Source organism: Phasianus colchicus, chromosome 28 (assembly GCF_987193195.1).
Source record: "Phasianus colchicus chromosome 28, bPhaCol1.hap1.1, whole genome shotgun sequence".
In the NCBI taxonomy this organism is placed as follows: domain Eukaryota; kingdom Metazoa; phylum Chordata; class Aves; order Galliformes; family Phasianidae; genus Phasianus; species Phasianus colchicus.
In genome coordinates this window covers 1,892,054-1,918,841 of record NC_143463.1, presented here as the reverse complement: position 1 = coordinate 1,918,841, position 26,788 = coordinate 1,892,054, and the positions used below count along the sequence as shown (strand labels likewise).

General features: G+C 63.2%; 5 protein-coding genes across 12 annotated transcripts; 3 read left to right on the top strand and 2 right to left on the bottom strand.

Moving 5' to 3' along the window:
• The first annotated feature begins 3,357 nt into the window (after window positions 1-3,357).
• YJU2 (YJU2 splicing factor homolog) lies at window positions 3,358-8,172 on the top strand. Of its 2 annotated transcripts, none has more exons than XM_031604654.2 (8): window positions 3,358-3,460; window positions 3,656-3,756; window positions 4,533-4,677; window positions 4,908-5,042; window positions 5,337-5,518; window positions 5,978-6,098; window positions 6,848-6,973; window positions 7,673-8,172. In XM_031604654.2, the coding sequence occupies exons 1-8, from the start codon at window positions 3,437-3,439 to the stop codon at window positions 7,691-7,693; spliced, it is 855 nt and encodes a 284-aa protein (XP_031460514.1). In that variant the 5' UTR covers window positions 3,358-3,436; the 3' UTR covers window positions 7,694-8,172. The 2 variants fall into 2 exon arrangements, with proteins under 2 accessions (XP_031460514.1, XP_031460513.1); XM_031604653.2 differs by having other exon boundaries at window positions 6,848-7,013.
• An 804-nt stretch (window positions 8,173-8,976) lies between these two features.
• On the top strand, window positions 8,977-13,090 carry SHD (Src homology 2 domain containing transforming protein D). Of its 2 annotated transcripts, XM_031604600.2 has the most exons (6): window positions 9,027-9,212; window positions 9,623-9,707; window positions 9,815-10,027; window positions 10,983-11,121; window positions 12,537-12,656; window positions 12,756-13,085. In XM_031604600.2, the coding sequence occupies exons 1-6, from the start codon at window positions 9,042-9,044 to the stop codon at window positions 12,940-12,942; spliced, it is 915 nt and encodes a 304-aa protein (XP_031460460.2). In that variant the 5' UTR covers window positions 9,027-9,041; the 3' UTR covers window positions 12,943-13,085. The 2 variants fall into 2 exon arrangements, with proteins under 2 accessions (XP_089982245.1, XP_031460460.2); XM_090126119.1 differs by having other exon boundaries at window positions 8,977-9,212; window positions 12,537-13,090.
• A 276-nt stretch (window positions 13,091-13,366) lies between these two features.
• Window positions 13,367-16,778, bottom strand: TMIGD2 (transmembrane and immunoglobulin domain containing 2). Of its 4 annotated transcripts, none has more exons than XM_090125981.1 (5): window positions 16,008-16,778; window positions 14,981-15,539; window positions 14,756-14,779; window positions 14,583-14,675; window positions 13,367-14,279 (listed from the first exon to the last, which is right to left on the bottom strand). In XM_090125981.1, exons 1-5 carry the CDS (start codon window positions 16,251-16,253, stop codon window positions 14,143-14,145), a joined length of 1,059 nt encoding a protein of 352 aa, XP_089982107.1. In that variant the 5' UTR covers window positions 16,254-16,778; the 3' UTR covers window positions 13,367-14,142. The 4 variants fall into 4 exon arrangements, with proteins under 4 accessions (XP_089982107.1, XP_031460541.2, XP_089982108.1 ...); XM_031604681.2 differs by having other exon boundaries at window positions 14,981-15,334; XM_090125982.1 differs by having other exon boundaries at window positions 14,981-15,331.
• Window positions 16,779-16,893: 115 nt separating this feature from the next.
• Window positions 16,894-21,838, top strand: FSD1 (fibronectin type III and SPRY domain containing 1). Its single transcript, XM_031604660.2, has 13 exons — window positions 16,894-17,041; window positions 17,540-17,635; window positions 17,769-17,900; window positions 17,966-18,067; window positions 18,603-18,625; window positions 18,823-18,944; window positions 19,192-19,401; window positions 19,482-19,580; window positions 19,650-19,809; window positions 19,879-19,958; window positions 20,041-20,292; window positions 21,269-21,357; window positions 21,460-21,838. Exons 1-13 carry the CDS (start codon window positions 17,030-17,032, stop codon window positions 21,568-21,570), a joined length of 1,488 nt encoding a protein of 495 aa, XP_031460520.1. The 5' UTR covers window positions 16,894-17,029; the 3' UTR covers window positions 21,571-21,838.
• Window positions 21,839-21,911: 73 nt separating this feature from the next.
• STAP2 (signal transducing adaptor family member 2) lies at window positions 21,912-26,770 on the bottom strand. 3 transcript variants are annotated; one of them, XM_090125983.1, is made up of 11 exons: window positions 26,588-26,768; window positions 26,373-26,444; window positions 25,572-25,667; window positions 25,270-25,326; window positions 25,053-25,174; window positions 23,740-23,880; window positions 23,566-23,635; window positions 22,906-23,002; window positions 22,536-22,703; window positions 22,375-22,452; window positions 21,912-22,277 (listed from the first exon to the last, which is right to left on the bottom strand). In XM_090125983.1, exons 1-11 carry the CDS (start codon window positions 26,645-26,647, stop codon window positions 22,216-22,218), a joined length of 1,023 nt encoding a protein of 340 aa, XP_089982109.1. In that variant the 5' UTR covers window positions 26,648-26,768; the 3' UTR covers window positions 21,912-22,215. The 3 variants fall into 3 exon arrangements, with proteins under 3 accessions (XP_089982109.1, XP_089982110.1, XP_089982111.1); XM_090125984.1 differs by having other exon boundaries at window positions 21,912-22,274; XM_090125985.1 differs by lacking the exon at window positions 23,566-23,635 and having other exon boundaries at window positions 25,270-25,336; window positions 26,588-26,770.
• Window positions 26,771-26,788: the final 18 nt, after the last annotated feature.

The window sequence follows — 26,788 nt, the reverse complement described above, 5'->3', positions numbered from 1 at the left end:
TGGAATCATAAAAGAACACAGAATCACAGAATCATAAAATCATAGAATCACAGAACCATAGAATCACAGAATCACAGAATCATAGAAACATAGAATAACATAAAATCACAGAATCACAGAACCATAGAATCACAGAACCATATAACCATAGAATCATAGAAACACAGAATAACATAGAATCACAGAATCATAGAATCACAGAATCACAGAATCATAGACCATAGACCCATAGAACCATGGAATCATAGAAACACAGAATCATAGAATAACACAGAATCACAGAATCAAAGACCCATAGAAGCATGGAATCACAGAGTCATAAAATGGCCTGGGTTGAAAACGATCACCTGGTTTCAGCCCCCTGCTCTGTGCAGGGTCACCAACCTCCAGACCAGGTGCTGCAGCCCGAGCTGAGGGCAGAGGAACCGAAGTGTGGTTTGGGGGCTGTTTGCTGCCCCCAGCCCCGTGGATGGGATTTGGGATGGCTGCGTGCCCTGCGTGGCCGGGCTGCTTTCAGGGTGTGTGGAAAAGCTGAGGAGCAAAGGCTGCGTGCTGCATCCCTCCAGCAAACCCAAACACTGCAGTGCTGAGAGGACACAGAGCTCCTGTGCTCAGCCTGCTCCCGCTTTGTTCCTGGAAACCAAACCCTGCTCCCATCCGCCGCCATCCCCTGCACAAGGAGGAGTGGAGGCAGAGCCTCAAAACAAGGACAGGAGCGCCGGGCAGGGGCGAAACAAGGACAGGCTGAGGGCTGCTGCCTTTGTGAGGGGCGGTGGGGGGCAGCCAGCTGCGAGCTCTGCACTGCTGGGGGGAAGAGAAGTGGGGCCATGGGGATAAACTGAGCTCTCCCACCCTGCTCACGAGGCACAGCATTGGCCCCCAACCCTCGGCAGATGCAGGGAGGTGCTGGAGCTGTCAGGTTCCCTCCTTGGGCTCTGCTGGGGAGGGGCAGCAGGCTCTCAGGGCTTAGATAACATCACTGCCTTTGAATCAAAGGCACTGAGTCACTGCCTCCCTGGGCCGGATTTGGCTCTCGGGCTCAGCCGGGGGAGTTTCCAACCTTCAGAGCAAGGGAAGCAGCGAGGGATGGGATGGGATGGGATGGGGAGGCAGATGTGGTGCCAGCCACCGCAGGAAGAAAACTGCTCCCCCTGCTCACCGTCAGCATCTTCAAATCTGCCCGTCCTGCTGGATTCCCAGTGAAACTGAAATGAGAAGCAACGAGAAGCAAAACCGTATTCAGATGGAGAGGTTTCCACCGAACCCACCCGTCCCCAGGAGAGCGTGGGTAGCATTCCCTGCAGCCCACAGGGCTATGGGGAGAGCCGTGAGGTCCATCACTCCAAGCTGTGCCCCACAAGGAGGGCCTGGAGGTCGGCAGGGATCACAACACCCACTCTGTTTCAATGGGGATGGCAGCGGTGACCCCCAGGCCCCCGAATGTCAGAGGGTCTCAAAGTCAGCAGTTTGCCTGTGAGGTCACCACAAAAACACATCTTGTGTTTCCCAGCCCTCCCCAAGGCAGCAGCTCTCAGTGCAGTGACCCACAGCAAAAAGTGGTGCTCCAGAGATGCTCTCAACAGCCACACAGCTGCTCCCTTCCCCCACTGCTGTGGCACCAAATGGGATTTTGGTGCTGCCCAGGGGGGGGGGGCTGAATTTAGGCTTTATCACTGCTCCTATAGTCCAGATGTATTTCCCAGCTCGGAGCATTTGAGCAGTGCTGCACACAAAGCTTCCAGCACCCCCGGCACAGCTGCTGGGACTGTGCCAGTTTGCTGCTGGGATGAGAGTTTCCAGCAAAGCCATTCCTAAAATTGGATTCCATTGGAGCACAGACCCAGCTCTGTCTGCAGGGAAGGCTGAGGTGAGACCCCCTCCCTGGGGTCATTCCCCCTCCCCACAGCCTCATCTCAAACAGCTTTCCCCAACCCTGCCACATCACAGCATCCAGCCCAGCGCCTCATATTGCACACAGCAGTCCTTACTGCTATGGGGCATCCTGGGGGCCTGGAGCCCACAGCATACCCCTGGGCTGGAGTGCTCCCAGAGCCCCTCAGGGTGCTGTGGGGTGCCCTAGAGGCCTTCCAGGAGACCCCAGGACTGCTCCCAGAGCTTCTCAGTGCGCTTTAGGTTGACCTGGAGACTTCCCATTGTGCCCTAGAGGAATCCCAGAACTCAATTCTTGTGCTCCCAGAGCTCCCCACTGTGCCCTAGAGGCAGGTGGGGCACGCAGGGCAGAAGCCCGGGATCCTCAGAGCACTCTGCAGAGCCCAGGGGATGCTCTCAGGTTCCTGAGAGTAATACAGGTACCTCCAGGAGGGAAGCAGGGGGGGCCTCCTGGGCACCTCGGAGCGCACGGAGGGGCTCTGCGCTCATCCTGGATTGCCGGAGCGCAGCCGGAGGGCGCAGCGTGGCCGTTCGGACAGATGGGAGACCGCTTGGGGGAGCCGTGGATCACAGCGAAGAGCCCCGCAGTGCCCGCAGGCGGCCTGGAGCCCCCGCCGGGACCCCGGGGTGTTGGAGCCAGGTGTGGGGCTGCGGGCAGAGCCCCCACGGACCCCCCGTGTTTAACCCCGCTGCCCAGCATCGCTGCTGGGTTTCGTCCAGCCCTGGGGCTCGTGTCGGCTGTGGGTTTCTCTTCCTTCTCCACTTTGCCCCCCGCCTTGTGATGCAGAAGCATCAGTGCGATGAGTTGCTGGGTCTCAGCTCAGCCTCTGCTGGCCCCCCAACGGGGGTAAACTGAGGCACCACCGAGTTGCAGAGCAGTACAGGAGAGATCACGCTGCTGGTCACACGCAGCCCATAAATAAACCATCCTGGGGCTCTGACCCCTGCCCCACACCTGTGGTGTTCTCTGCAAAGCTGAAAATGCTGTGGGGTGCTGAGCTGGGCTGGCACAGCGCGGGGACAGCTGGGGGCCGGGGGTGCTTTAATCGGCCCCTAACGGCCTCAGCCGGCCCCTATGGCTCAGCCGGTCCCTAAGGAGGGCCCTGTGCCCCCCGGCACCTATTGGTCTCTACGCCTCAGACATACAGCCCCCAGCCCCAGACAGCGTCTGTGGCCTCCCTCCACGTTCCGAACTGGGTCCCAGGCCGCCCCAGGACCCGCCTCGGTCCCCGCCGCCCCCCTCCGTCCCGGCCCCCCCGCCTCGTCCTGCTTCAGCTCCCCAGGTCCCCCCTCCCGGCCCCTCTCCGCCCCGGAACCTTTCTTCGGGTCGCGGCGCAGGGCGGGCCCTTGGGCGGCGGCACACGAACTTCCGGGATGTGGGCGGAGCTCTTTGACGAGCGGCAGAATCAACCAATAGAACAGGAGAACATTTCAGGCAGCATCCCGCTTCACCAATGAGAGGCGGAGGGGGGCGGGAGCCGTTCCCAGGAAGCGGCGGGCGGTGCTGACCCCGCTGTTTACGGGGCGCTGAGGGCGGCGCGCAGCCATGTCGGAACGGAAAGTCTTGAACGTGAGTTCGGGGGGCTCCTGGGTGGGCCGGGGGTCTGCGGGCGCTCCGCTTCGTCCTCGGGGCGCTCCTGGTGGCTCGGGAGGCTCTTCGGGCTAAGAAAGGCCTCGGAGCTCCCCGGGCGGTGCTGGGGAGCTGCTTGGCGGCTCTGTGCCGCTCTGTGCCCACATCGTGCCCTTCTCTGCTCCGCCCCTGCAGAAATATTACCCGCCGGACTTCGATCCTGCGAAGATCCCGAAGCTCAAACTCCCGAAGGACCGTCAGTATGTGGTGCGGCTCATGGCCCCGTTCAACATGCGGTAAGAGGCGCCGTGGGGCTGAAGGAAGCGGCTGTAGGGGAGGGGAGTTTGTTTGGGTGTTGTTTTGCTTCCTCGCTCTGCCAGGGAGCTGCTGGCTGCAGTGCTTAGAGATGAACCGGGCTGGAAGAAAAGGGAGGAAGGAGAGGGAAGAGACACTATAGGTGATTTTGGGGTTGTGGGTGCCAGATTTCCAAAGGAGTGAATTTGGGCTGGCGTCTCTTTTGTTCTCTTCTTCTAATGCTGTGCTATGGACTTGCATCCAAGTCTGGAGCCCCCAGTACAAGAAAGACAGGGAACTGTTGGAGAGGAGCCACAGAGATGATCAGGGGACTGGAGCACCTCCCCTATGAGGACAGGCTGAGGGAGCTGGGTTTGTTCAGCCTGGAGAAAAGAAGGCTGTGGGGTGACCTCACTGCAGCCTTTCAGTACCTAAAGGGAGCCTACAAACAGGAGGGGAATCAACTCTTTGAAAGGGTGAGTGACAGCAGGACAAGGGGAAATGGTTTTAAGCTGAGGGAGGGGAGATTTAGGTTGGATGTCAGAGGGAAATTCTTTACAGAGAGAGTGGTGAGGTGTTGGAACAGCTGCCCAGGGAGGTTGTGGATGCCCCGTCCCTGGAGGTGTTCAAGGCCAGGTTGGATGGGGCTCTGAGCAGCCTGGTCTAGCATTAGGAGGGATGGTTGGTGGCCCTGCATGTGGCAGGGGGGTTGGAGATTCATGATCCTTGAGGTCCCTTCCAACCCTGGCAATTCTGTGATTCTGTGACTTCTCTTTAGCTGCAAGACGTGTGGGGAATACATCTATAAGGGGAAGAAGTTTAACGCCCGTAAGGAGACGGTTCAGAATGAGGTGTATCTGGGACTTCCCATATTCCGCTTCTACATCAAGTGCACACGGTGCCTGGCTGAGATCACTTTCAAGGTGAAATATTTTCTTTCTGCTCTCTTGCTTTCTGTGGTCGTGGGCTCAGTCTGATGGGGAACAGGGCTGTCCCAGCACAGGCTGAGCCTGAGTGCATTCTGGAGCTGAACAGGAGGGTGCAGCTGTTTGTCTGCCCAGCGGCGTGGATGAAACTGGGGAATCGTAGCCACGGTGTGACTGGGGTAGGATTGCCCCGGGACAATGAATTTGCTGCCTTACTTTTCCCTTAGACAGATCCTGAGAACACAGACTACACCATGGAGCATGGAGCCACTCGTAACTTCCAAGCTGAGAAGCTCTTGGAGGAAGAGGAGAAAAGGATTCAGAAGGAGAGGGAAGAGGAGGAGCTGAACAATCCCATGAAGGTACTGGAAAATGCTGTTCTCTGCAGAAGGCAAACCTCTCTCCTCCCCTGTCCGGCTGTACCTTGCTCAGCACGACCTTATAGCTTCTCCAGACTTGTGAGGTATTGCTGTTTGCTCTCAGGAGGTTTCCTCCTGTGCTGGAATTTGCACCAGGCTGTTTTTTCCTATTGTGCCTGACTCAGAAATGAAGGTGTTGAAAAGTGCTTCCTACTCCCCTACCCAGGGAGGCTGTGCTAGACCTTACTGGCAGGCCTTGCTGCCTTGTGTAAACCTGGCTTCCTTCTGGTCACCCAGGTCCTAGAGAACAGAACCAAGGACTCCAAACTGGAGATGGAAGTTCTGGAGAACCTACAGGAGTTGAAGGAGCTCAACCAGCGCCAGGCAAATGTTGACTTTGAGGCCATGCTGCAGCAGTACAAGGAATACGAGGAGGAGCAGAAGCGCAGGGAGCAGGAGGAGGATGAGCAGGAGATGAAGTGAGCAGGCTGGAAGCATTGCCACGTGTGTGAAACCAGCCCTGTGGGGAAGGACCACATCTTGCCATCTGCTCAGCACCCTGATGGCTGTGCAGTGAGGGCAGTGCCTGAGGGGCCTGAGATTGGAGGGGCTGTGTGGGTGGGGTGTAAACCAGAGGGCTGTGAAGGGGAGGGGAGAGAAACACAAATGCTGGAGGTGGTGTTGGTGTGGGCTGACAGCACAGCCTGGCTTGTGGGAAGTGTCCTCGTGGGGAGAGAGGTTGTCTGCAGCTGCATCAGGCTGCCTTTGGGCACTGCTTGAAGGTGACTTAAACCCAACACCTGAGAATGTGGGTCCTGCTGCTGAATTCCAGCAGTAGGGGAGCACCACGCAGCAGGCAGCACAGGCACAGTGCTGCTCCTCGTGGTGGCGGGGCAGAGCCATCTCTCACCCTCAGCTCGTGCCCTCTGTCCCCGCAGAGCCATGCTGGAGCAGGCCCAGAACCGCCGGCTGCTGGCAGATTCCGACTCTGACGAAGAGCCAGCAAAACCAGGAACCAAACCTGTGGTGAAGGCAAAGCCTACAGACGTCCTGCAGGAGGTGAGCAGGGGGCAGAGGCTCGTCCTCCTGCTGCTGCTCCTCCCTGCTGCTGCCCTGGGCTCTGCACTGCTCCTTCTGTCCCTGCTGCCCGTCACGCATGAGCAGCTCGGAAAGCGTGCATCCTGTGCACTGGGCCGAAAGCAGAGAGGGATCAATCGGTGATTTTAGTCTGTGGCTGCTGACAAAGGAGGTGGCCTCAGCTGGGTTGGAGCTCAGGATGCAGCATCCCTTCCCCTTCAGCCTTCCCCGGGCCTCAGTCCCCACTCCAGCACAATCTCAGCCCTCCAAAGATTTACCAGCGGTGAATCAGCCGCCTGGGACGGCCTCTCCTTTGCTTTTCCTCCATCCATGTTGGAGACGAGCAGGACAAAAGAGCTTTCAGTGCCTGGCTTGCAAGGGAGGGATTATCCCCACCAACAGGGCCCCCTGCACTGCTGCTCTCTGATGTCGATCCGTGCCCGCAGGGACCTCTGTCCATTCGGATGAATCAAAGCAGCCGTGTCTGTAAGCCAGGCTGGGGTTAATCCGAGCTGTGTTCCCCAGCCCTGTGCTGCTCTGTGGGCACAAGGGAGTTCAGTTTGGCAGCAGGACAACCTGCAGGCACGCCTGGCACCACCTGCATGGCCCTGTTCAGCTCCCTGCCTCCTTAGGTGCTCCTCAGAGCTGTGTCTGTGTTTTCAGTGCCCCTTCTCCCTCTGCCTCCCCATCACAACACCACACATCCCTAATGCTCCCGCTCCGCCCCGCAGGACCCTCAGCCCCAGAGCAAGAAGCTGAAGACTGAAAGCTGGGAGCGGAGCGTGGGCAAATGGAACAGCAAGTCACAGCTGGCTGCACTGGTGACAGCCAGGAAGCAGAAGCTGAGTGCCACCCAGGTTAATGGGGCAGAGAACCGAGGCACCACAACCAGCACTGGTAACTGCCCATGTGGGGTCTGGCAGCCCCAGTGCTCCCCGTTTGAGTTGCTGTGGGGCAGATGGGGCCGTGGTGGTGTCACAGTAGGGACTGTCCCTGTTCCCAGCTGTCCCCTCTCCTGGGGGAGGCGAGCTGCTGGCAGCCTGGTGGGGACAGCAGCTTCCAAAGGACACTGCAGTGTTCTGATAGAGCACCAGGAACCACCACAGTGGGGAAATCAGTGGGGTGTCACGGTGGGAGGGCTGCTTTGGGCTGGGGCCTGATTGTACAACCTCCCAGAGTTTGGGAATTTGGAGCTGTGGAACAAAAGAAGCAGGACGACCCAGGAAAGCAGAGGGCCAGAGGCTTGGGGGAGAGCAGATGGGGTTGGTTCTGTGCTGGTTGGTCCTAAGCCTTTGGTTCAGTGGGTCCCTGTGCCCCCAGGGGATCTGTGGGGAGGGACAACTCCTGCATTTCACCTTTCCTCGTCTGCCCACTGCAATCAGTGCTGCTGGAGGAGCAGTGTGTCTTACAAGGATTCAGCCCTGAGCTGTGCACTCTGTGCTGTGATGCAGCTGGCAGCTCACAGACTCGAAGCTGAGCTCCTCCTCTCCCCCTCCCCATTCCCAAAATCTCCCCTGGGAAGGACTGACCATTTCTGCTCTCCCTTCACCCTCCAGGCTCCCTGCCCAGCACCGTGAGCACCACATCATCCCTCAGCATGTTGGGAGCATACACAGACAGCGAGAGTGACTGAGGAGCCCTGGGATCACACATTGCTGTCCTGCCTGGCTGAGAGCAGCTGCCCCAGAGCCGCTCAGCCCCGCGGTGCTCCCACCCCACACATCCAGTCCTGCAGTGGGGCTGCGGGCACCAATCCTGCACTTTGGGGTGATGCATCCCAGCGTGGTGCTGGGAAGCACTGGGACCATACAGGACTGTGTTCTTCGTCCTTTCTGCTGTCCTCAGCAGCCCCCCACCCTCCTGCTGTGCAAACAGCACTCTGGGGTCTTCCTACCCCCACAGGGGGACGTGAGCTCAGCGCTTTTTTGTAGCCAAGAACCCCCTCCTTTCTCTGCCCCCTCCTTGGGATCTGTGTGGGGCTGCTGTGGGGAGAAGCAGTGGGGTTGGCTGTGCCCACAGAGGACCCCAATCAGTGAATAAACGGGGTGTGTTGGAACTGGTTGTGTCTGCTTCATCAGCAGAGTGGGAGTTCACGAGGCACGGATGGGTCCGTGTGTCCTTTATAGGGTCTGACCCACGGATGGGTCCGTGTGTCCGTTATGGTTCTGACCCACAGAGGGAGACCCAGAGCCGCTTTGGCCCGAAGCGGAGCGCGGTCCGGTGCCGCCGTCCCCTTTGTCAAAGCCCCCCCCTCTTTCTCCCCCCCTCCCCATGGTCGGGCGCTAATTAACCCGACGAAGCCACCGCAAATGGCGCTGGGGCTGCGGGGCTTTGTGGGGTGGAGGGGGAAAGGCGCTCCGGTGTGGCTGACTCTCTTCCCCCCCTCCAAGCTCTGCCCGTGGCCGCTCTATGGGACGGCGCCCGGTGTCCTGTGTGCCCCCCCCGTGTGCCCCCCCCAGCAGGAAAGGGGTCTTTGTTCGGGGAGAGCGGAGCGGGGCTGCGGTTGGGTCCCCCGCCCCAAATATCCTAGGAAGAGGATGGGGGGGGGGGGGTCCTCGTGCCCCTGTGCTGAGCCGGGGGGGGCCGCACCCCTCTGGGGCCAACAGATGTTGGGGTCCGCGGAACCTTCTTGGTGCGGGGGGGGGGGGATCGGCCGCCCCCAGCTCCGATCCCCGGGGGTCCCGCGGCCGCCGGCCCGCTTTTGTCCCGGTGCCACTTCGATTCTCCCACTGACCCCGGTTGGGTGGGGGGGGCTCAGCCCTCCCTCCCCCCCCCCCCCCTCCGCCCCCCTCCGGAGCATCACTGCGGGGCGGTACTGGGGGTGGGGGGGTGAGGGGCTCCGGTCCGCGCTGAGAGCGGCGGTGACACAAAGCGGCGGCGGCGGCGGCGGCGGCTGCGGGGGGGTCCGGTGGTCCCGCGGTGCCGATGGCCAAATGGTTGCGGGAATACCTGGGCCGGGGGGCACGGCGATCCCCCCCCCGGCCGCCCCAACCCGACTACAGCGGCGGTGAGCGCCGCCCCCACGGAACCGGCACCGGGACCGCCTCCCCCCGGCACCGGCTGGTGAGGGTGGGGGGTCCGGGTCGGTTGGAACAGGTGAGGAGGGGGCACCCGGGGGGGGTGCGGGGGGGAGGTGCGATGGGGCAGTGGGGAGGATGGGAAACGATGGGGTAACGGTGGGGAATTGGGAGCGGGGGGGGTGGGGAGAGGTGTGGGGTCACCGCGGGGGGATTTGGGGGTGGGGCGGAGCGGGAGAGGAAATGGGGGAATTGGGGGGGAATGGGGGGGGAATGGGGGGCACTGGGGGCTGGGAGAGGGAATTAATTGGGAAGGGGGAAGTGGGGGGATTTGGGGTGGGGGATGGGGGAGGTCCGGGGGGGAGGAGAGGAGAGGGATGGGTCACAAAGGAACACAGCGGGGAAAGAGCTGGGAGCACCCGCGGAGGGGACCGCAGGGGGGGGGGACGTGGGGGGGTTCCATGGGGGTCCCGTCCCACCGCTCTGCAGGGCCCCAACGAGAGCGAATACTCGGAGCCCTTCGATCAGGACTCGGTGCCCGAGGGCGGCAATGAAGACCCCCGCGAGGCTGCAGGTGGGTGACACCGCACCGCGTCCCCCCCCCCCCCACCCCCGTCCCCATAGGGGGTCCCGCAGCCCCCCCGGCCCCCGCTGCTCCCCACAGCCCTGCCCGTCCCCCAGGGCGCCCACGGCGCGGCGAGGGGCAGCGGGTGAAAACGCAGCGGGGCCCACAGCTCTACGACACCCCCTGCGAGGGATGGGAGAAGGTGGGTGAGGGCACGGGGGGGGGCGCAGCCCGGGACAGCCGCCTGCCCCGCGACGACGAGCGCCCAGCTGATGAGTACGACCAGCCCTGGGAGTGGAAGAAGGATCACATCTCACGGGCGTTCGCAGGTGCCGGCGTCCCTCCCACCCCATAGCCCCAACCCCACAGCCTCAGCCCCAGTGGGTACCAGCCCACAGCCCCAGCATCCCTTAATCCCTATGGGTATCACCCCACGGCCCCACATCCTCAATTCCTATGGGTACCACCCCACAGCCCCTCATTCTCAGCCCCTATGGGTACCAGCCCACAGCCCCAGCATCCCTTAATCCCTATGGGTACCACACCCCATAGCCCCACATCCTCAGCCCCTATGGGTACCACCTCATAACCCCACATTCTCAGCCCCTATGGGTACCACCCCATATTCCCAGCATCCTCAGCCCCTATAGGTACTACCCCATAACCCTACATTCTCAGCCCCTATGGGCACCACCCCACAGCCCCAGCATCCTTTAACCCCTATGGGTACCACCCCACAGCCCTCACAGCCCCAGCCCCTGTGGGTACCACCCCACAGCCCCAGCATCTCTCAATCCCTATGGGTACCACTCTATAGCCCCAGCATTCTCAGCCCCTATAGGCATCACCCATAGCCCCAGCATCCCTCAATCCCAATAGGTACCACTCCACAGCCCCCACAGCCCCAGCCCCTGTGGGTACCACCCCACAGTCCCAGTATCCCTTAATCCCTATGGGTACCACCCCACAGTTCCAGCATCCTCAGCCCCTATGGGTACCACCCCATAGCCCCACATTCTCAGCCCCTATGGGCACTACCCCCCAGCCCCAGCATCCCTTAATCCCTATGGGTACCACCCCATATAGCCCTACAGCCCCAGCCCCTGTGGGTACCACCCCACAGCCCCAGCATCTCTCAATCCCTATGGGTACCACTCTACAGCCCTAGCATCCTCAGCCCCTATGGGTACCACCCTGCAGCCCCAGCATCCCTCCCCCCCTGTGGGTACCACTTTGGGATGCTGGGACACCTCAGTGTGGTGACAGCACGCTCTGTCCCTGCAGTGCAGTTTGAGAGTCCTGAGCGCTCCCCCAGTCTGTCCCGACAGCCACCACGTCCCCCCCGGCCCCCACCGGGCACGAGGCCGATCTGCCCACCCAGCCCAGGGCACGTGGACACCTCGCTGCCACTGGAGAAGCAAGTGTGAGTGTGGGGGCCCCATCCAAAGTGGGGTGGCACCGATCCATAACCCTAACCCTGCCCCTGATCCTGGCTCTGAACCTTACCCTGACCCAAACTTATTCATAACCCTGACCCTAACTCTGACCCTAACCTGATCCCAAACCTGACCCCTAACCCAAACCCTGACCCTCACCCTCACTCTGACCCTAATCTGAACCCAAACGTCATGGATGGCATGGACAAGGCCCTGTGGGGGGGAAGGGTATGGGGGGGGGAGTGGGGTCCCTATGGTTCAGAGGGGATAGAGGCCATCCCTGTGGCACAGATGGGTCACCGAGGTGGAGATGGGTCCCCATGGCATGGAAATCCCAACGGCACAGATGGGTCTCTGTATTGGAGATGGGTCCCCATGGTGGGGGTTGGGTCCCCATGGCACAGATGGGTCCCTATGGCACAGAAAGTGCTCCATGATAGAACTGGTCCCCATGGCATGGATGTCCCCATGGCGCAGTTGGGTCCCCATGGCACAGATGTGTCCCCATAGTGGAGATGGGTCCCCATAGTGTGGACATCCCAATGGCACAGATGAGTCCCAGTGATGCAGTTGGGTCCCTACGGCACAGGAGGGGCCCCATGGTGCAGGTGGGTCCCCATGGCACGGATGTCCCCATGGCACAGAAGGTGCCCCATGGCATGGACAACCCAACGATGCAAATGGGTCCCTGTGGTGGAGATGGGTCCCCATGGGGCAGTTGGGTCCCCGTGGCACAGGTGTGTCCCATAGTGGAATCGGTCCCCATGGCAAGGACATCCCAATGGCACGCATGGGTCCCTGTGGTGCAGTTGGGTCCCCGTGGCACAGAAAATACCCCATGGCACAGATGGGTGCCCATGGTGGAGATGGGTCCCCATGGCATGGATGCCTCCATGATGGTGTTGGGTCCCCAAGGCATGGATGTCCCCATAACACAGGTGGTGGAGATGGGTCCCCATAACACAGATGGGTCTCCATGATGGTGATGGGCTCGCGTGGCATAGACTTCCCCATGGCACAGAAAATGCACCCCTGTGGTGCAGTTGGGTCCCCATGGCACAGAAAATACCTGATGGCACAGATGGGTGCCTATGATGGAGTCCCCATGGCATGGATGTCCCCATCATAGTGATGTGTCCCCATGGCATAGACATCCCCATAACACAGCTGGGTCCCCGTGGTGGAGATGGGTCCCCATGGCACAGTTGGGTCCCCATGGCGTGGACACCCCATGGCACAGCAGATGCCCCACGGCACGACATCCTGGTGGCACAGATGGCTGCCACCTTTGGTGCCCCACGTTGAGTTTGGTCCCCGAGCAGCGCGGGCAGGACGCAGTGCCCCACGTTGGGACGCCGTGTGCCAAGAGCTGCGGTGACAAACCCCACCGTGCCCCATCCAGGTGGTACCACGGCCCCATCGGGCGCGCGGGCGCCGAGACACTGCTGGCACTGTGCCGTGAGGGCAGCTTCCTGGTGAGGGACTGCGAGACCAGCCCCGACGACTACTCACTGTCACTCCGGTACGTCGTGGGGCCGCCCTACGGGAACGGGGTTGTGAGATACACGAGCCCCACATCGGTGCCCACGCTGCCCCACGCGTTCCCTGCTCTGCCCCCCAGGAGCAGCCACGGCTTCGTGCACGTGAAGCTGACGCGGACGCGGGAGCAGCACTTTGTGTTGGGACGCGCTGGGGCCGCGTTCCCCTCCGTGCCCGAGGCTGTGCGGCATTACACGGCGCGGGCGCTGCCCGTCCGCGGTGCCCGGCACCTCTCCCTGCTCTACCCTGTGGCTGCACAGCCACCCTGAGCCCCACACAGCCGGGGAGCCTCACCCCGGGTGTTCCCATTAAAGGCTTTGGGACGCTCTGCTACGTCTTGGGGTTGAACTCTATGGTGTGTGGGGGGAAGAGGGGTGGGGGGAGTTCCCATCCTGCTGCCCCATGGGAGCGCTGGGTTTGGGTCTGGGTCTGGGTCTGGGTCTGGGTTTGGGTTTGGGTTTGGGTTTGGGTTTGGGTTTGGGTCTGGGTCTGGGTCTGGGTTTGGGTTTGAGTCTGGGTTTGGGTTTGGGTCTGTGTTTGGGTTTGGGTTTGGGTCTGGGTCTGGGTCTGGGTCTGGGTCTGGGTCTGGGTTTGGGTCTGGGTCTGTGTCTGTGTTTGGGTTTGAGTTTGGGTTTGGGTCAGGGTCTGGGTCTGAGTCTGGGTTTGGGTCTGGGTTTGGGTTTGGGTTTGGGTCTGGGTTTGGGTTTGGGTCTGGGTTTGGGTTTGGGTTTGGGTCTGGGTTTGGGATTGGGTTTGGCTTGAGGCCAGAGCCAGAGTTAGGATTAAGGGAGCGGGATTGGGAAAGGGACTGAGTTTGGGTTCAGGTTAGGGGCAGAGTGAGGGTCAGGGTCTGGGTTAGGGGTCAGGTTTGGGTTCAGGTTGGGGTCAGAGTTAGGCTTTGAGTTTGGGTCAGGGTTAGGATCAGGGTCAGAGTTAGGGTTACGGATCAGGATGGGTTGGGATTAGGATCAGGGTTAGGGTCAGGGTTTGGGTTGGTGTTAGGGTTGGTGTCTGGATGTGTAACCCCACGTGGCCCAGCACTGGGGTAGAACCACCCTTGGCCCCCCTCTGTCCCATGCTCTGCAGGGGGGGCTGACAGCAGTGCCCCCCGTGGGGCTGTGCCAGGATCGGGCTGAGCCCTGCTGCAGGCAGCGCAGGCACTGCGTGCAAGGAGAAACGAGGACACAGGACAGCACGGCGGCGTCCCTGTAACTCGGGGGGCCACGGGACGGTGCTGTGCCCCCAGCCCCAGGGCTGCCCAGTGCTCGGGGTCTGTGCTGGGGGTCCCGGGGGCAGTGGTTGCCCCCAGGGGTGGATGCTGGGGGGCAGGAAGGCGCCGCAAGAAGACAGGAAGCGAGGCGGCAGGATGCTGCAACCCAGCGGGGGCTCTTCCTGTGTGAAGCAGAGCAGAGCGCATCGCTCACATGCTGTCCCTGCTGATATCGGGGGCTGTGGGGCACGAGGGGGGGTCACCCCTTAGGGCTGGGAGGCTTCCACGCTCGGCCCAGCCCCCCTTGTACGCGCTGTCCTCCAGCAGCTGCTCCCTGGGGGCTCTTGTTCCTCGGGGTCCGGCGCAGCGTGACGTTCACGTAGATGTCTGAGGTGTCTGGGGGACAGCGGGGGCATTGTGGGGTGCAGGGCAGGCACGGCCCTAAAGGCAGAGCCCCCAGCCCCAGAGGCACCCAGTGGAGCAGCCAGGGGTCTGAAGGGAAGGGGGGAGTGGGGCATGGGGTGCACGGGCAGAGGGGTGTTTGCCAAGTGGGAGGGGAGTGTGGAGGATTGGGGCAGAGGGTGAGAGGGGGATTGGGGTATTTGGGGACAGCGTTCAGGCAGGGGTGTGGGTGGGTGGATGTGGGGTGAATGGACACGGGGGTTTGTGGGCACAGTGCTGCTCAGGTGGGGGGGTTACCTGTTCTCCTCCTGCAGCGCCAGCAGCCAAAGGAGATCAGCCCGATGAGCAGCAGGGTGCCCCCCACAGCCCCCCACAGCTTCCATTTCTGCTCTGCAAGCACAGCCAGCTGGGCTGCTGCGTCACTGCCACCAGCACTGGGGGGGCATGGGGGACGGTGGGGACACACATACCTGCCCCGTGCACTCCATCAGCTCCTGCAGCAAAGGGAAAGCAGAGTCAGAGCTGCGCAGCCCCCATCCCCACTCCATGCTGTGACCCTACAAGTGCTGCCATGCAGAGACCCCACATCACCAGCAACACTCCTGGGGGTCCCACGTCCCCCAGACCCCACTGAATGCTGCCTGGGGGGAGCAGCAGAGCGGGGCACAGCCCACCCCCTTGTGCCTCCTGAATACCTGCGCTGACGTTGAGCAGCGTGCCATTCCCGGCGGCCATGGCGAGGTAGGGCTTCTCAATGGCGAAGCAGCAGACGTAGCTTCCTGCATCGCCCTCCTGTGCCCCGTGGAGGCTGAGGTTGGCATAGGGTGGGCTCCAGGCGAGGTGGAGGCGGGGGGTGGCGCAGGGCACGGCAGCGGCTTTGGGATACAGGCGGGTGGTGCACAGCACCTCGTGCTCCCCGTCCTTCAGCCACGAGATGCGGGCCAGGGACCACGGCTCTGTTGTCACCAGCTGGCACCACAGGGACACGTTGGTGCCCGCTGCCACCCGCAGCTTGGCTGGCTCCTGGCTCACCTGCAGGGCTCCCACTGCTGGGAGCGGCACTGGGGTCACCACGGGGCTCTGGGGGATGATGGCCGGGCACGTGGCTCTTCTCGAGGTCCCCCAGTGCCACCACGGCCCCGTTGCTGTTGATGGGGACGCTGGGATGCTCTCTGTCCTGCTTCTGTGTTCTGCTTGGCCGCAGACACTGACCACACACGTCCCCATCCTGTCCTCACCGCCGCTGTCCCCTTCCTGTTCACACCAGCTCTCTTTCCTCTCCGCGTCCCCTCACCCATCCTCACCGCCTCTGCCGTGCCCCCCCACCCACAGCCACTGTCCCCATCTCTGTCCCTGTTCTGTCTGGGTTGGATGTAGGAGCATTGAGAGGTGAGGCGCTGGCACAGCTGCCGAGGGGGCTGTGTGGGGGGGTCACTGTAGCTGGGGGGGCTGAGAACTGCGGAGATGTGGCACATGGGGACGTGGTCAGTGGCACGGGGGGATGGGGTAGGAGTGGGGTCTGAGTGATGTTTTCTGACCCCATCCTGTCCTCATGTCTGTCTGTCTCTGTCCCAGACCCCTCCCCGCTCCCTCTCCACCCTCAGGACACACACACCCCTGGCAGCCCCCCATCCCAGGCTGATCCCCGCAGCCCCTCCGCGCCCCCCTGTCCCCACCCCACAGCCCCAAGTCCCCCAACCCCCTCATATCCCCACCACTCACCACCGAGGAGGGGGATGAGCACCCCAAACCTCCACATCCCCACACAGGCACCATCCCCACGGCTCCTTTGTCCCCATGAGGTCCCCATCCCTGGGCTGTCCTCTCCTCTGTGCCCACAGCACCCGGTCTGCCTGTCACCCTCACCGTGACGCCACGGCTTCCTGCTGCAGCGCAGGGAGCTGCGTGGGGTGGGGGACAGCGCAGTGTCACAGCCTGACCCCACGGCACACCATGACCCCGTGGCATCAGATCCTGACCCCCATCAGACCCCGACCCCCATCAGCCCCCGACCCCATGGCATCAGACCCCGACCCCCATCCCACCCCAGCACCCAGCTGAGGACTGAGCTGACCCAGACGTGCCACCATTCCGTGTCCCCTCCCTTGGAGGCACATCCTGACCCCAGAGCACTGCGGCCCACGTGGCCTCACGGTGACAACCACGAGGCTGGGGGTCCCGCTGGGGGCTCCTTCCCCTCCCCAGGCACTCGCATCCCGCAGCCTCCTCTGTCCCCCCCTGCCCTGGGGTTGGGGGCCCCATTTCCCCAGGAGGGGGCTGAGATGCGGGGGGGAAGCGGGGCCTGAAGGCGGCGGTGCCGCTCAGCCCCTCCTGGGGGGCTCAGCCCTGCGCTGGGGGGGGGGCTGGGCCCTCTGGGTGAAGCACGGCCTACACGGGACTACACATCCCAGCATGCCCCGCGCCCGCCCCATGGCGATGCGGCGTATCCCAGCACGCCCCGCGGCCGCACTACACTTCCCGGCGTGCCCCGCGCCCGCCCGCAGCCAATGCTACATATCCCAGCACACCCCGCGGCAACGCGACCTATCCCGGCACGCCTCGCGGCCGCACTACACTTCCCGGCATGCCCCGCGGCCCGTCGCCCGGCAATAGGGCGCATCCCGGCGTGCCCCGAAGGCGGACTACGCTTCCCAGCATGCCCTGCGGGCGGGGCGGAGCGGGGACGGAACCGCTCCCCTTTTGTTGGTGCCGGCAGGGCCTGGAGGCGGCGGGGGCGGCCCGGTATGGGCGACCAGGTGGGGCCGGGCCGGGTATGGGACAGGGCTTGGGGGGGGATGGGGAAAGGATGGAGGGAGTTGGGATGAAGGGAGAATGGAGGAATGGGGATGGAGGGGTGGAGGGTGGGGATGGAGGGATGGGGGTGGGATGGAGGAGAGAGGGGATGAGGGTGGTGAGGACGGAGGGACAGGTGTGGGGGAATGGGAGGAGGGCTGGAGGGGGGGATGAAGGGGTTGAAGATGGAGGGGCAAAGGTGTGGGCAGGGGCTGCTGGGAGCTTCTCCACCCTCCCCACCTCCCCCAGTCCTGCCTGGCTGCACAGCAGCAGCGCTGGTGTGGCCCTCCCCCATGCCCTCCCCCGGCTGGCAGCTCGCCCGCACCCGCTGCCAAGTCATTGCTGTGTCTGTGCTGCGTCCCGTGGGGTCGGGGGTGTGGGGCTGAGGGGACCCAGGGGGTGGCTGAGCTCAGAAGGGATCCAGGAGGACACTGACAATGTACCCCCCACCCCCCGGGCAGGAAGCGCTGCGGAAGATCATCACCACTTTGGCCGTGAAGAATGAAGAGATCCAGAACTTCATCTACTCCCTCAAGCAGATGCTGCAGAATGTGGAGGTAACTCAACGCCCCACACGTCCCCCCCTCCCCGTCAGCAGCACTGCCACATGGGGGTCCCACATGGGGGCAGAGTGAGGGGTGGTGCTCATGGCCGCCTCCATCACCTGCTGCCGTGTGCTGTCACCACCAGGACAATTCTGCACGAGTGCAGGAGGACCTGGAGGGGGAGTTCCAGTCGCTGTATGCGCTGCTGGACGAGCTGAAGGACAGCATGCTGATGAAGATCAAGCAGGACCGCGCCAGCCGCACCTACGAGCTGCAGGTGAGCGCCTGCCCTGCCCACCCACTGCCTGCCCCCACCACACACTGCAGCTCTGTGTCCTTCAGGCTCAGCTGGCGGCGTGTGCCAAAGCGCTGGAGAGCTCGGAGGAGCTGCTGGAGACGGCCAACCAGACCCTGGCGACGGCCAACAACCACGACTTCGCCCAGGTGCACATGCTGGGAGCTGCCATCCATCCCTGCCCGGCTGCCCCAGCGCTGTGTGCTGGAGGTGGAGGCTAGGCTGTGCTGTCCCCCCTCACCTTCTGGCTCGTGCCACTCTGACTGTGCTCGCCCCAGGCGGCCACGCTCCTCTCTTTCTGTGCTGGGCACCTCGTTAACGCTGGGCTGGCTTTGCCCGCTGCCAGGCTTGGTTAGGGCCTGGGACCCCCCGTATCACCCAGAGCCTCAGGTGCTGCGTGGCACCTTCTGTTATCCGAGATAAAGGGATGTAAGTGCACCGGGGTGGGGACATGGGGATGCTGCACTGCATGGCACGCCGGTGGGCGCAGGGGACGCTGTGCTGTGCAGGTACTGCTGTGGGGATGCAGGGATGCTGTGGGTGCCACTGCAGGGATGCTTCAGGGATGCTGCAGGGATGCTGTGCTGTGAGGCCACGATGTCAGGACACGCTGCAGCACGCTGGCTCCTGGCACTGCTGTCTCACCTGCTTTCTTTTTCTCCTCTTTCCCTCTGCGCTCTCCAGGCTGCCAAACAGATCAAGGATAGGTACGGTGCCCCCTGCTGCCCCCCATGCCCAACTAACCCCAGCGTCGGCGTCTCCCCACCCTCACCCCACAGCTACAGAGGGGGGGATGCGGGTGTAGGGTGCTGCCCACCCTCCTCAGCTCCCTCTTGGCAGTCGGGGTTGGGGGGGGTCTGGGTCCGTCTCCCAGCCTGGCTGATGCTTTGTCCCCGTGTCCCAGTGTGACGATGGCTCCTGCCTTCCGCCTCTCGCTCAAGGCCAAGGTGAGCGACAACATGAGCCACCTGATGGTGGATTTTGCCCAGGAGCGCCGCCTGCTGCAAGCCCTCGCCTTCCTGCCAGGTACCCCTGCGTGTGGGGGGTGTGGGGATGTGGTGGTGGCCTTTGTAGAAGCACAGAGGGCTCAGTGGGAGCTCTGGGGCTGTGCTGGGGTGCGTGGGGCCATAGGTGCTGCATCCAGGGAGCTCTGGGTGCCAGGTTTCAATGGGTGCTTTCTCACGGTGTCAGCCCTCCCATCACACCACACCTGGGGGTCCGGGGATGCTGTGTTGGGGAGGGGGGGGACTGACATGCTGCTCCTCCCGGGCAGTGCCGAGCACCCCTGAGATCGACCTGACAGAGTCACTGGTGGCCGATAACTGCGTGACGCTGTCCTGGAGGATGCCTGATGAGGACAGCAAGATCGACCACTACGTGCTGGAGTACCGCAGGACCAACTTCGAGGGGCCGCCCCGAGCCAAGGAGGAGCAGCCCTGGATGGTGGTGGAGGGCATTAAAGGCACTGAATACACTCTGTCTGGTGAGGATGTGGGGCCGGTCGGTGCAGAGCAGAGCTGTCCCAGTGCTCCCAGTTTGTCACCTGGCTGTGCGTGTCGGCAGGGCTGAAGTTTGACATGAAATACATGAATTTCCGGGTGCGGGCGTGCAACAAAGCCGTGGCTGGAGAATTCTCTGAGGCAGTCACTTTGGAGACGAGAGGTGGGTGCCGGGGGGGTGGCACCTGGTGGGGGGTGGGGTGGGGGTGGCACTGATGGTGGCTGTCCCCAGCGTTCATGTTCCGGCTGGATGCCAGCACGTGCCACCAGAACCTGCGCGTGGAGGACTTCAGCGTGGAGTGGGACGCCACGGGCGGAAAGGTGCAGGATGTGAAGACACGTGAGAAGGATGGGAAGGGCAGGACCGCATCGCCCGCCAACTCCCCCGCCAGGTAACAGCACCCCAGCCATCTCCTGGTGATGGTGGTGGCACCGACCTCACCGCCATCCCTCCATCCCAGGGCTGTGCAGTCACCCAAGCGGATGTCACTGAGCCGCGCCGGCAGGGATCGCTTCACCGCCGAATCCTACACGGTGTTGGGTGAGAGCAGCAGCCACGGCCTGAGGGGGGAAAATGTGGGGCACAGAGAGAGGGGGGGGACGTGGCAGCCGTGTGCCCGCAGGTGACACATTGATCGATGGTGACGACCACTACTGGGAGGTGAGGTACGACCGTGACAGCAAAGCGTTCGGTGTTGGGGTGGCGTATCGCAGCCTGGGCAAGTTTGATCAGCTGGGCAAGACGTCGGCGTCGTGGTGCCTCCACCTCAACAACTGGCTGCAGGTCAGCTTCAGCGCCAAGCACGCCAACAAGGCCAAGGTGCTGGATGTGCCCGTGCCCGACTGCATCGGCGTCTACTGCAACTTCCATGAAGGTGGGAGCTGCTCCTGGGATCGGGTGTGGGGCGATGGACGTGTGGGGCACTGCTGGGGTGGGTGGATGGGCAGAGGTGGAGCTCTGTGCCCCACGTGTGCCCATGTGTGTGCCCCATGCATGTCCCCAAGTGTGCTCCATATATGCCCCTATGTATGCCCCATGTGTGCTCCCCTATGTGCTCCATGTGTGCCCCCACGTGCCCCTGTATGTGCCCCCAAGTGTCCCACTTGTGCTCCATGTGTGTTCCATGTGTGCCCTTACATGTCCCTCACATGTGGTCCTATGTGCCCCAGGTGCCCTCCTGTATACTCCATGTCTGCCCTTATATGCCACACATGCCCATATGTGTTCCCCCACGTGTCCCACACGTGCCCATGCGTGCCCTACGCATACGCCTGTGTGCCCACGTGTGCCCCACATGTGCCCCCCTGTGTGCTCCATACATGCTCTTATGTGTGCCACACATATGCCCCTGTGTGCCCCACACGTGCCCCTATGTGTGCCTCATATATGCCCCACATGTGCCCCTTATCTGTGCCTCACATGTCCCACATATGCCCTTATGTGTGCCCCACCCACACCTCTGTGTGCCCCACATTTGCCCCATGTGTCCCCTTTTGTGTCCCACACGTGTCTCCATGTTCCCCACATGTGCTCCCTGTGTGCCCCTATATCTGTCCCACAAATGCCCCACTGTGTGCCCCTATATGTGCCCACATGCACCCGTGTATGCACGTCTCTACTGTGCCCCATGTATGCCCCATGAGCCCCATGTATGCCCCACACATGCCCCTGTGTGTGCCCCACACCTGTCCCTATGTGCTCCATACATTCCCCCTTTTGTGTCCGTGTGTCCTTAAACATCTCTCTATGTGTGCCCCACGTGTGCCCCTATGTGTGCCCCACACCTGCCCTTATGTGTGCCCCACGTGTGCCCCTATGTGTGCCCCACACATACCCACATGTGCCCACAGGATTCCTGTCCTTCTACAACGCCCGCACCAAGCAGCTGCTGCACACCTTCAAGGCACGCTTTGCGCAGCCGGTGCTGCCGGCCTTCATGGTAAGGATGCCTTGAGGTGGGGGGGGGTAGGAGGGGGGCTGTGGGATCGTGGGGGGGGCTGTGAGGGGTCCCAATGCCCACCGCTACCCCTGTGCCCCCCAGGTTTGGTGCGGCAGCTTCCACGTCTCCTCGGGCCTGCAGGTGCCCAGCGCTGTGAAATGCCTCCAGAAACGCAACAGCGCGGCCAGCAGCTCCACGGCCAGCCTGCCCTAAGAGCCCCAGCGACCCCCCCGGGGCAGAGCACTGAATGTACCCATCACCCCCCCCATAACCACAACCCCCCCCTTACCCCATCACACTCTGTCCTCGCCACGCTCCAGGCGCTGGGGGGGAGGTAGGGGGTGTCAGCCCCCCCCAGACCCTCATGGGATGCTGGGTTGGGGTGCTGGGGCACCTGTGACCCTCAGGTCCCTCCCCCATGTGTGCCCCCCCCAACACTGGCACAGGGCCGGGCTCGCTGCCCCCCACAGACAGCTGCTTCTGGCCTTAATAAAGCGGGATAGAGGTGCGAGCTGCATTTGGGGACAGCCAAAGGGGGGGGGAGGGACTTTTGGGGTGTGGGGGGGGGCTGGGACATGGAGGAAGCGCAGTGGGGTGGTGGGATGGGCAGCTTTATTATCTGTAGTGCCACCAGGGCTGTGTGCCCCCCCCTCCCCTTCGAACCCCTCACCACCATGTGCTGCTATTGGGCTGTGTGCACCCCCAGTATTCCAACCTGGGGCCTCCAACCCATGGGCAGCCACTGCTTCGAGGCCAGGCAGCGTGAGGGGGGGTCAGGAGGGGGCAGGTGACCCCCACCGCCCACAGGTGGTAGGGAAGGAGGGGGCAGCCAGCCCAACCCCCCCTCCCTGACCCCCATCAGTCCTCATTCAGAGCACGGCGCGCCATCAGCTTCTGAGCCAGCTCCTCTGTGATGTCTGCTGGGGGTTGGGGGGCAGTGGGGCAAAGCAGATCCACGTCATGGGCTCCCCACCGCCCCCCACCCCCAAACAAAGCCCTGTCCAGACCCCCCCTCACCAGCACTGTGCCCATGGGGCAGCAGTGGGACGCGCCGTGGGGTCGGACGGGGCGCTGAGCGGGGGGGGCTGCCGGCACCTGCATGGGAGAGCAGCGTGGGTGCAGTGCTTTCCCCCCTCCCTCCTCCCCCCTCTGCCTCAGTTTCCCCCATCCACACTCACCTTCTCTCACTGCGTGCCGTGGGCTCGGTGTTGCCTTTGGCAGCGGGGGGGGGGCCCTGAGCCGGCGGGGCTGCGCCGTGGGGGGGTGCCGGGGGGCGGGGGGGCAGGAGGGGGGTTTACATGGCTGCTGTGTCACCTCCGAGCTTTTATCATCTGCTTCCGCGAACTCTGAGGCAGAATGGGGGCATCACAGACCCCCCCCTCCCCCCCCCACCCCGCAGAAACCGTCCCGCAGCCCCTTCACCCCATGCAAGCCAAAGATCCCCCCTTCTTCCCCCCCATAAACTTCACTCCGGCCCTCCCCTGCCCCACATTCCCCCCCCATCCTGCAACACCCGCTGTGCCCCAGCCGCCCCCCCCCGGCGCCCACCCAGCCTCATGCTGTACTCCCGGCGCAGGGGCTGCAGGCTGCCTCTGCTCTGCTCCACGAAGTACTGCACCACCTCGTCCAGCGAGGAGCAGTGATGCTGCAGGGAGAGGATATGGGGTCATTCACCCCCCCTCCCCCCCTCCACAACCACGAGACCCTCTGCAGCTCCCTCAGCCCCACTAGAGGGGATCCCAGTCCCATAAATCCTCGCCATTCAGCCCCCAGTCCCCTGGTTCCTTGCCCTTTCGGTCTCAGCTGTGGGGTTCCCTGGTTTGGGGGTTTCTCCTGGGGGGTCACCTGGCTCCCAGCCCCCTGGGGGTCCCAGTCCCATTAATCTTTTGCATTCAGTCCCCAGTCCCTGGGGTCCAACCCCTGGGGGGTCCCAATCCCATAAATCTTTGCTATTCAGTCCCCAATCCCTTGAGTCCCAGTCTCTTGGGGTTCCTAATCCCTCGGGTTCCCAGCCCCCCGGGAATCCCTGCTTTCCCACCCCTTTGGTCCCAGCTCCAGGGCTGCCTGGCCCCAGTCCCTCGGGGGGGGATCCCAGCTCTGTGGGAAGGGAGGGGTCCCAATCCCTGATCCTCAGCCCAGAGCTGGGGGGGGGGGTCCCATCCCATAGGGGCACAGTGGGTGTCTGTGGGTCAGACCCACGGCGCTCACCGGCGCATCGACGTCGACGAGGAACCCGTCTGCCACGCTGACCACCCTGTAGTGCTTCAGCAGAGCAACGCTGCCCGGGGAGGCGACCTCAGCGGGTGTCACCAACCCCCACCCAAGGAGACCCCAACCCCGGGACCAACCCTGGGCACAGGAGGGGGGTCCCACCCCGCTCACCCGCTCTGCACCTGCCGTGTGCTGATGGAGAAGCCTTGGCCGTGCCCGCCGGGGCGCAGCACCACGTTCCCACCGCCCGCATTGCGCTCCAGCAGCCGCTCGGCCTCGGCACGCGACACGTCGAAGAAGCAGCTGGGCATGCTGGGGGTGGGGGTGGGGTCACCCCGGGGTGCAGCGTGTCACCACGAGCTCCCCCAGCCAACCTGAGCCACGCTGTGTCACCCCACGCCGTGCCGTGGCACCTCGAGGCGCAACACGTCACCCCAAGCCATGGCAACCTGAGCCACGTTGTCACCCCATGTCGTGTCATCCCGAGCCATGTCACCCCATGTCATGTCACCCCATGCCGTGTCATCCCATGCCATGTCACCCCATGCCATGTCACCCCATGTCATGTCACCCCATGCCATGTCACCCCATGCCATGTCACCCCATGTCGTGTCATCCCATGTCGTGTCATCCCAAGCCATGTCATCCCATGCCATGTCATCCCAAGCCATGCTATGTCAACACAAGCCATGTCACCCCATCTCATGTCATCCCGAGCCATGCCACGTCATCCTAAGCCATAGCGTCACCCCAAGCCATGCCATCCCAAGCCATGTCATGTCATCCCATGCCATGTCATCCCAAGCCATGCCATGTCAGCCTATGTCATGTCATCCCAAGTCATGCCATGTCATCCCAAGCCACATTGTCACCCCATGCCATGTCATCCCAAGCCACGCTATGTCAATCCAAGCCATAATTTCACCCAAGCCATGTCATGCCAATCTGAGCCATGTCACCTCATGCCATGTCACCCCAAACCATGCCATGTCAATCTGAGCCACAGTTTCACCCCAAGCCATGCAGCCATGCCATGCCACCCCAAGCCATGCCATGTCACTCCAAGCCATGTAGTGTCACCCCAACCTATGCCACATCAACCTGAGCCATAGTGTCACCCCAAGCCATGTCACCCAAGCTATGGCATGTCACCCCAAGCCATCTCATGTCACCCCATGCCATACCATGTCACCTCCAGTCACAATATGTCACCTCAACTCATGTCATGTCACCCCAAGCCATGTCACATCACCTTGAATTGCTACATGTCACCCAAGCCATGCCACCCCAACCTGTGCATGTTAAGCTGAGCCATGCTGCATCACTGCAATCCATGCTGTGCCACTTCGAGCCATGCCATGTCACCCCAAGCCATGTCATGTCATCCAAGCCAAGCCATCCCAAGCCAAGCCGTGTCGCCCCACTCCGTGTCGCCCCACTCCATGGCACCTCAACCTCAGGTCCCCTTGCTGCCCCCCACTCACGGGGGCACTGCAGTTGTCCCCACACTCCGTGCCCCCCGGCGGTTCTCCCTCTCCTGGCGCAGCGCCTCCGACAGCTGGAAGATGTGCCCAGGCAGCAGCTCCAGGTCTGTGGGCACCTCCATCTGTGTGTGTGTGTGGGGGGGGAGACACGATGTGGGGACACTGAGACACGGGGTGGGGGTGGGGGGGGTGGCGGGGGTCACTGGCACCCACCAACCTTGGCCATGGTGAGGATGAAGCCGCGCCACAGCTCCTGTGCCTGGACATTGTCTGCCTGCAAGGGACTGGGGGTCGTGAGCCCCCCCCATACTGCATCCCCCGGACCCCCAACCCTGTGCCCCCACACCCCAACCCTAAACTCCCCTCCCCCCTCACATCTGCAAATTCCCTTTTCTGCCCCCCCCCCCATTCCTCACCCCCCAGCCCCCCCCTAAGGACCCTGTGCCCCCCCCACCCAACCCTCCATGTCCTCCCCCAGCCCCACTGCCTCCCCCCACCTCCCCCCCCCCCACTCCTCACCTTCAGTGTCACCTTCTGATCCCGCAGCTGGAGGACGAGGGCCCCCCCCTCTTTCTGTACCCCCACCAGCTCATCCAGGTCCAGAAGCTCCAGGGGCTGGGGGGGGGGGGGATGGAGGCAGCCGAGCCGTGGCCCCCAATGCCCCCCCTCTTCCCCGTTCCCCATTCTTTTGGGAGAGGACTCAGTCTGGGGGTCCCAACGCTGTGCCCACCCTGCAAAGCCCGGGGGGGGGGGGGTCCCAACCCAGGGGGGTCCCCACGTCTCGAGGTGGGGGGTGCAGAGCTCCCGATCTGTGGACTTCACCCACTCTCAATTCTCTCCTCCCACCCGAGGGGTCTCACCCTGGGGGGGGGGACCCTGACCTCGAGGTCCCCACCCCAGCAAAGCGTCACCTCGGGGGTCCCACCCAGGGGTGTCCCAGCAATGCCCCCCCCATCGCTCCCACCCCACTGCTCCCAGCCCGTTGGTGCTCCACGCGGGGGGGCTCCCACACGGGGGTCCCAATGCTGGAGGTGGGGGGGGGGGGTTCCCACGTTCCCACCTCCTGAGCAGCTCCCAGAGTTCCCAACGTTGGGAATCCCAGCGTTCCCCTCTCATGGCCCCCCCCCCCCCCCAGATCCCCAACCAGGGGGATTCCCACCCTTCGAGTCCCACCCTCGGACCCCCCCCAAAAAAAAAACAAACAAAAAAGCGCCACCTCGGGGTTTCCCCACCCGAGTTTCTCCCCCACCCCACAGCTCTCAACCCTCGGATGCCCACAGGGGGGGTTTCCCAACCCCCGCCCCCCCCCCATCCCCGCACCTTCTTCTCTCTGGGCGCCCCATAGAAGCACAGCGTCGCCCCGCGCAGCCCGGCCCAGCGCCTCCTGCAGCTCTGCGGGACGGGACGGGGGGGGGGGGCACAGTTTGGGTGTGCGTGCGTGTGTGCGGGGGGGGGGGCGCTGACACCGCACACCTTTTGTGGGCGGAACGGGGTCTGAAGGGGGGGGGGGGGGTCGGAAGGTCACCGCTCCGCACCTGATCCCGCAGCCCCCGCACCTCCACGAAGCCCTCATAGCAGTGCGGCGGGGGGGCCATGGCTCCGAGGTTGCGGAGCCCCTCCCGCACCTCCGGCACCGCCCCGAGCGAAGGGCAGCGCGGGGCCGCCCGCTGAACCCCAACCTCCGACCGCTGCCCCCCCCCCCGCAACACGCAGCACAGCGGCCCCGCCCGCACAGC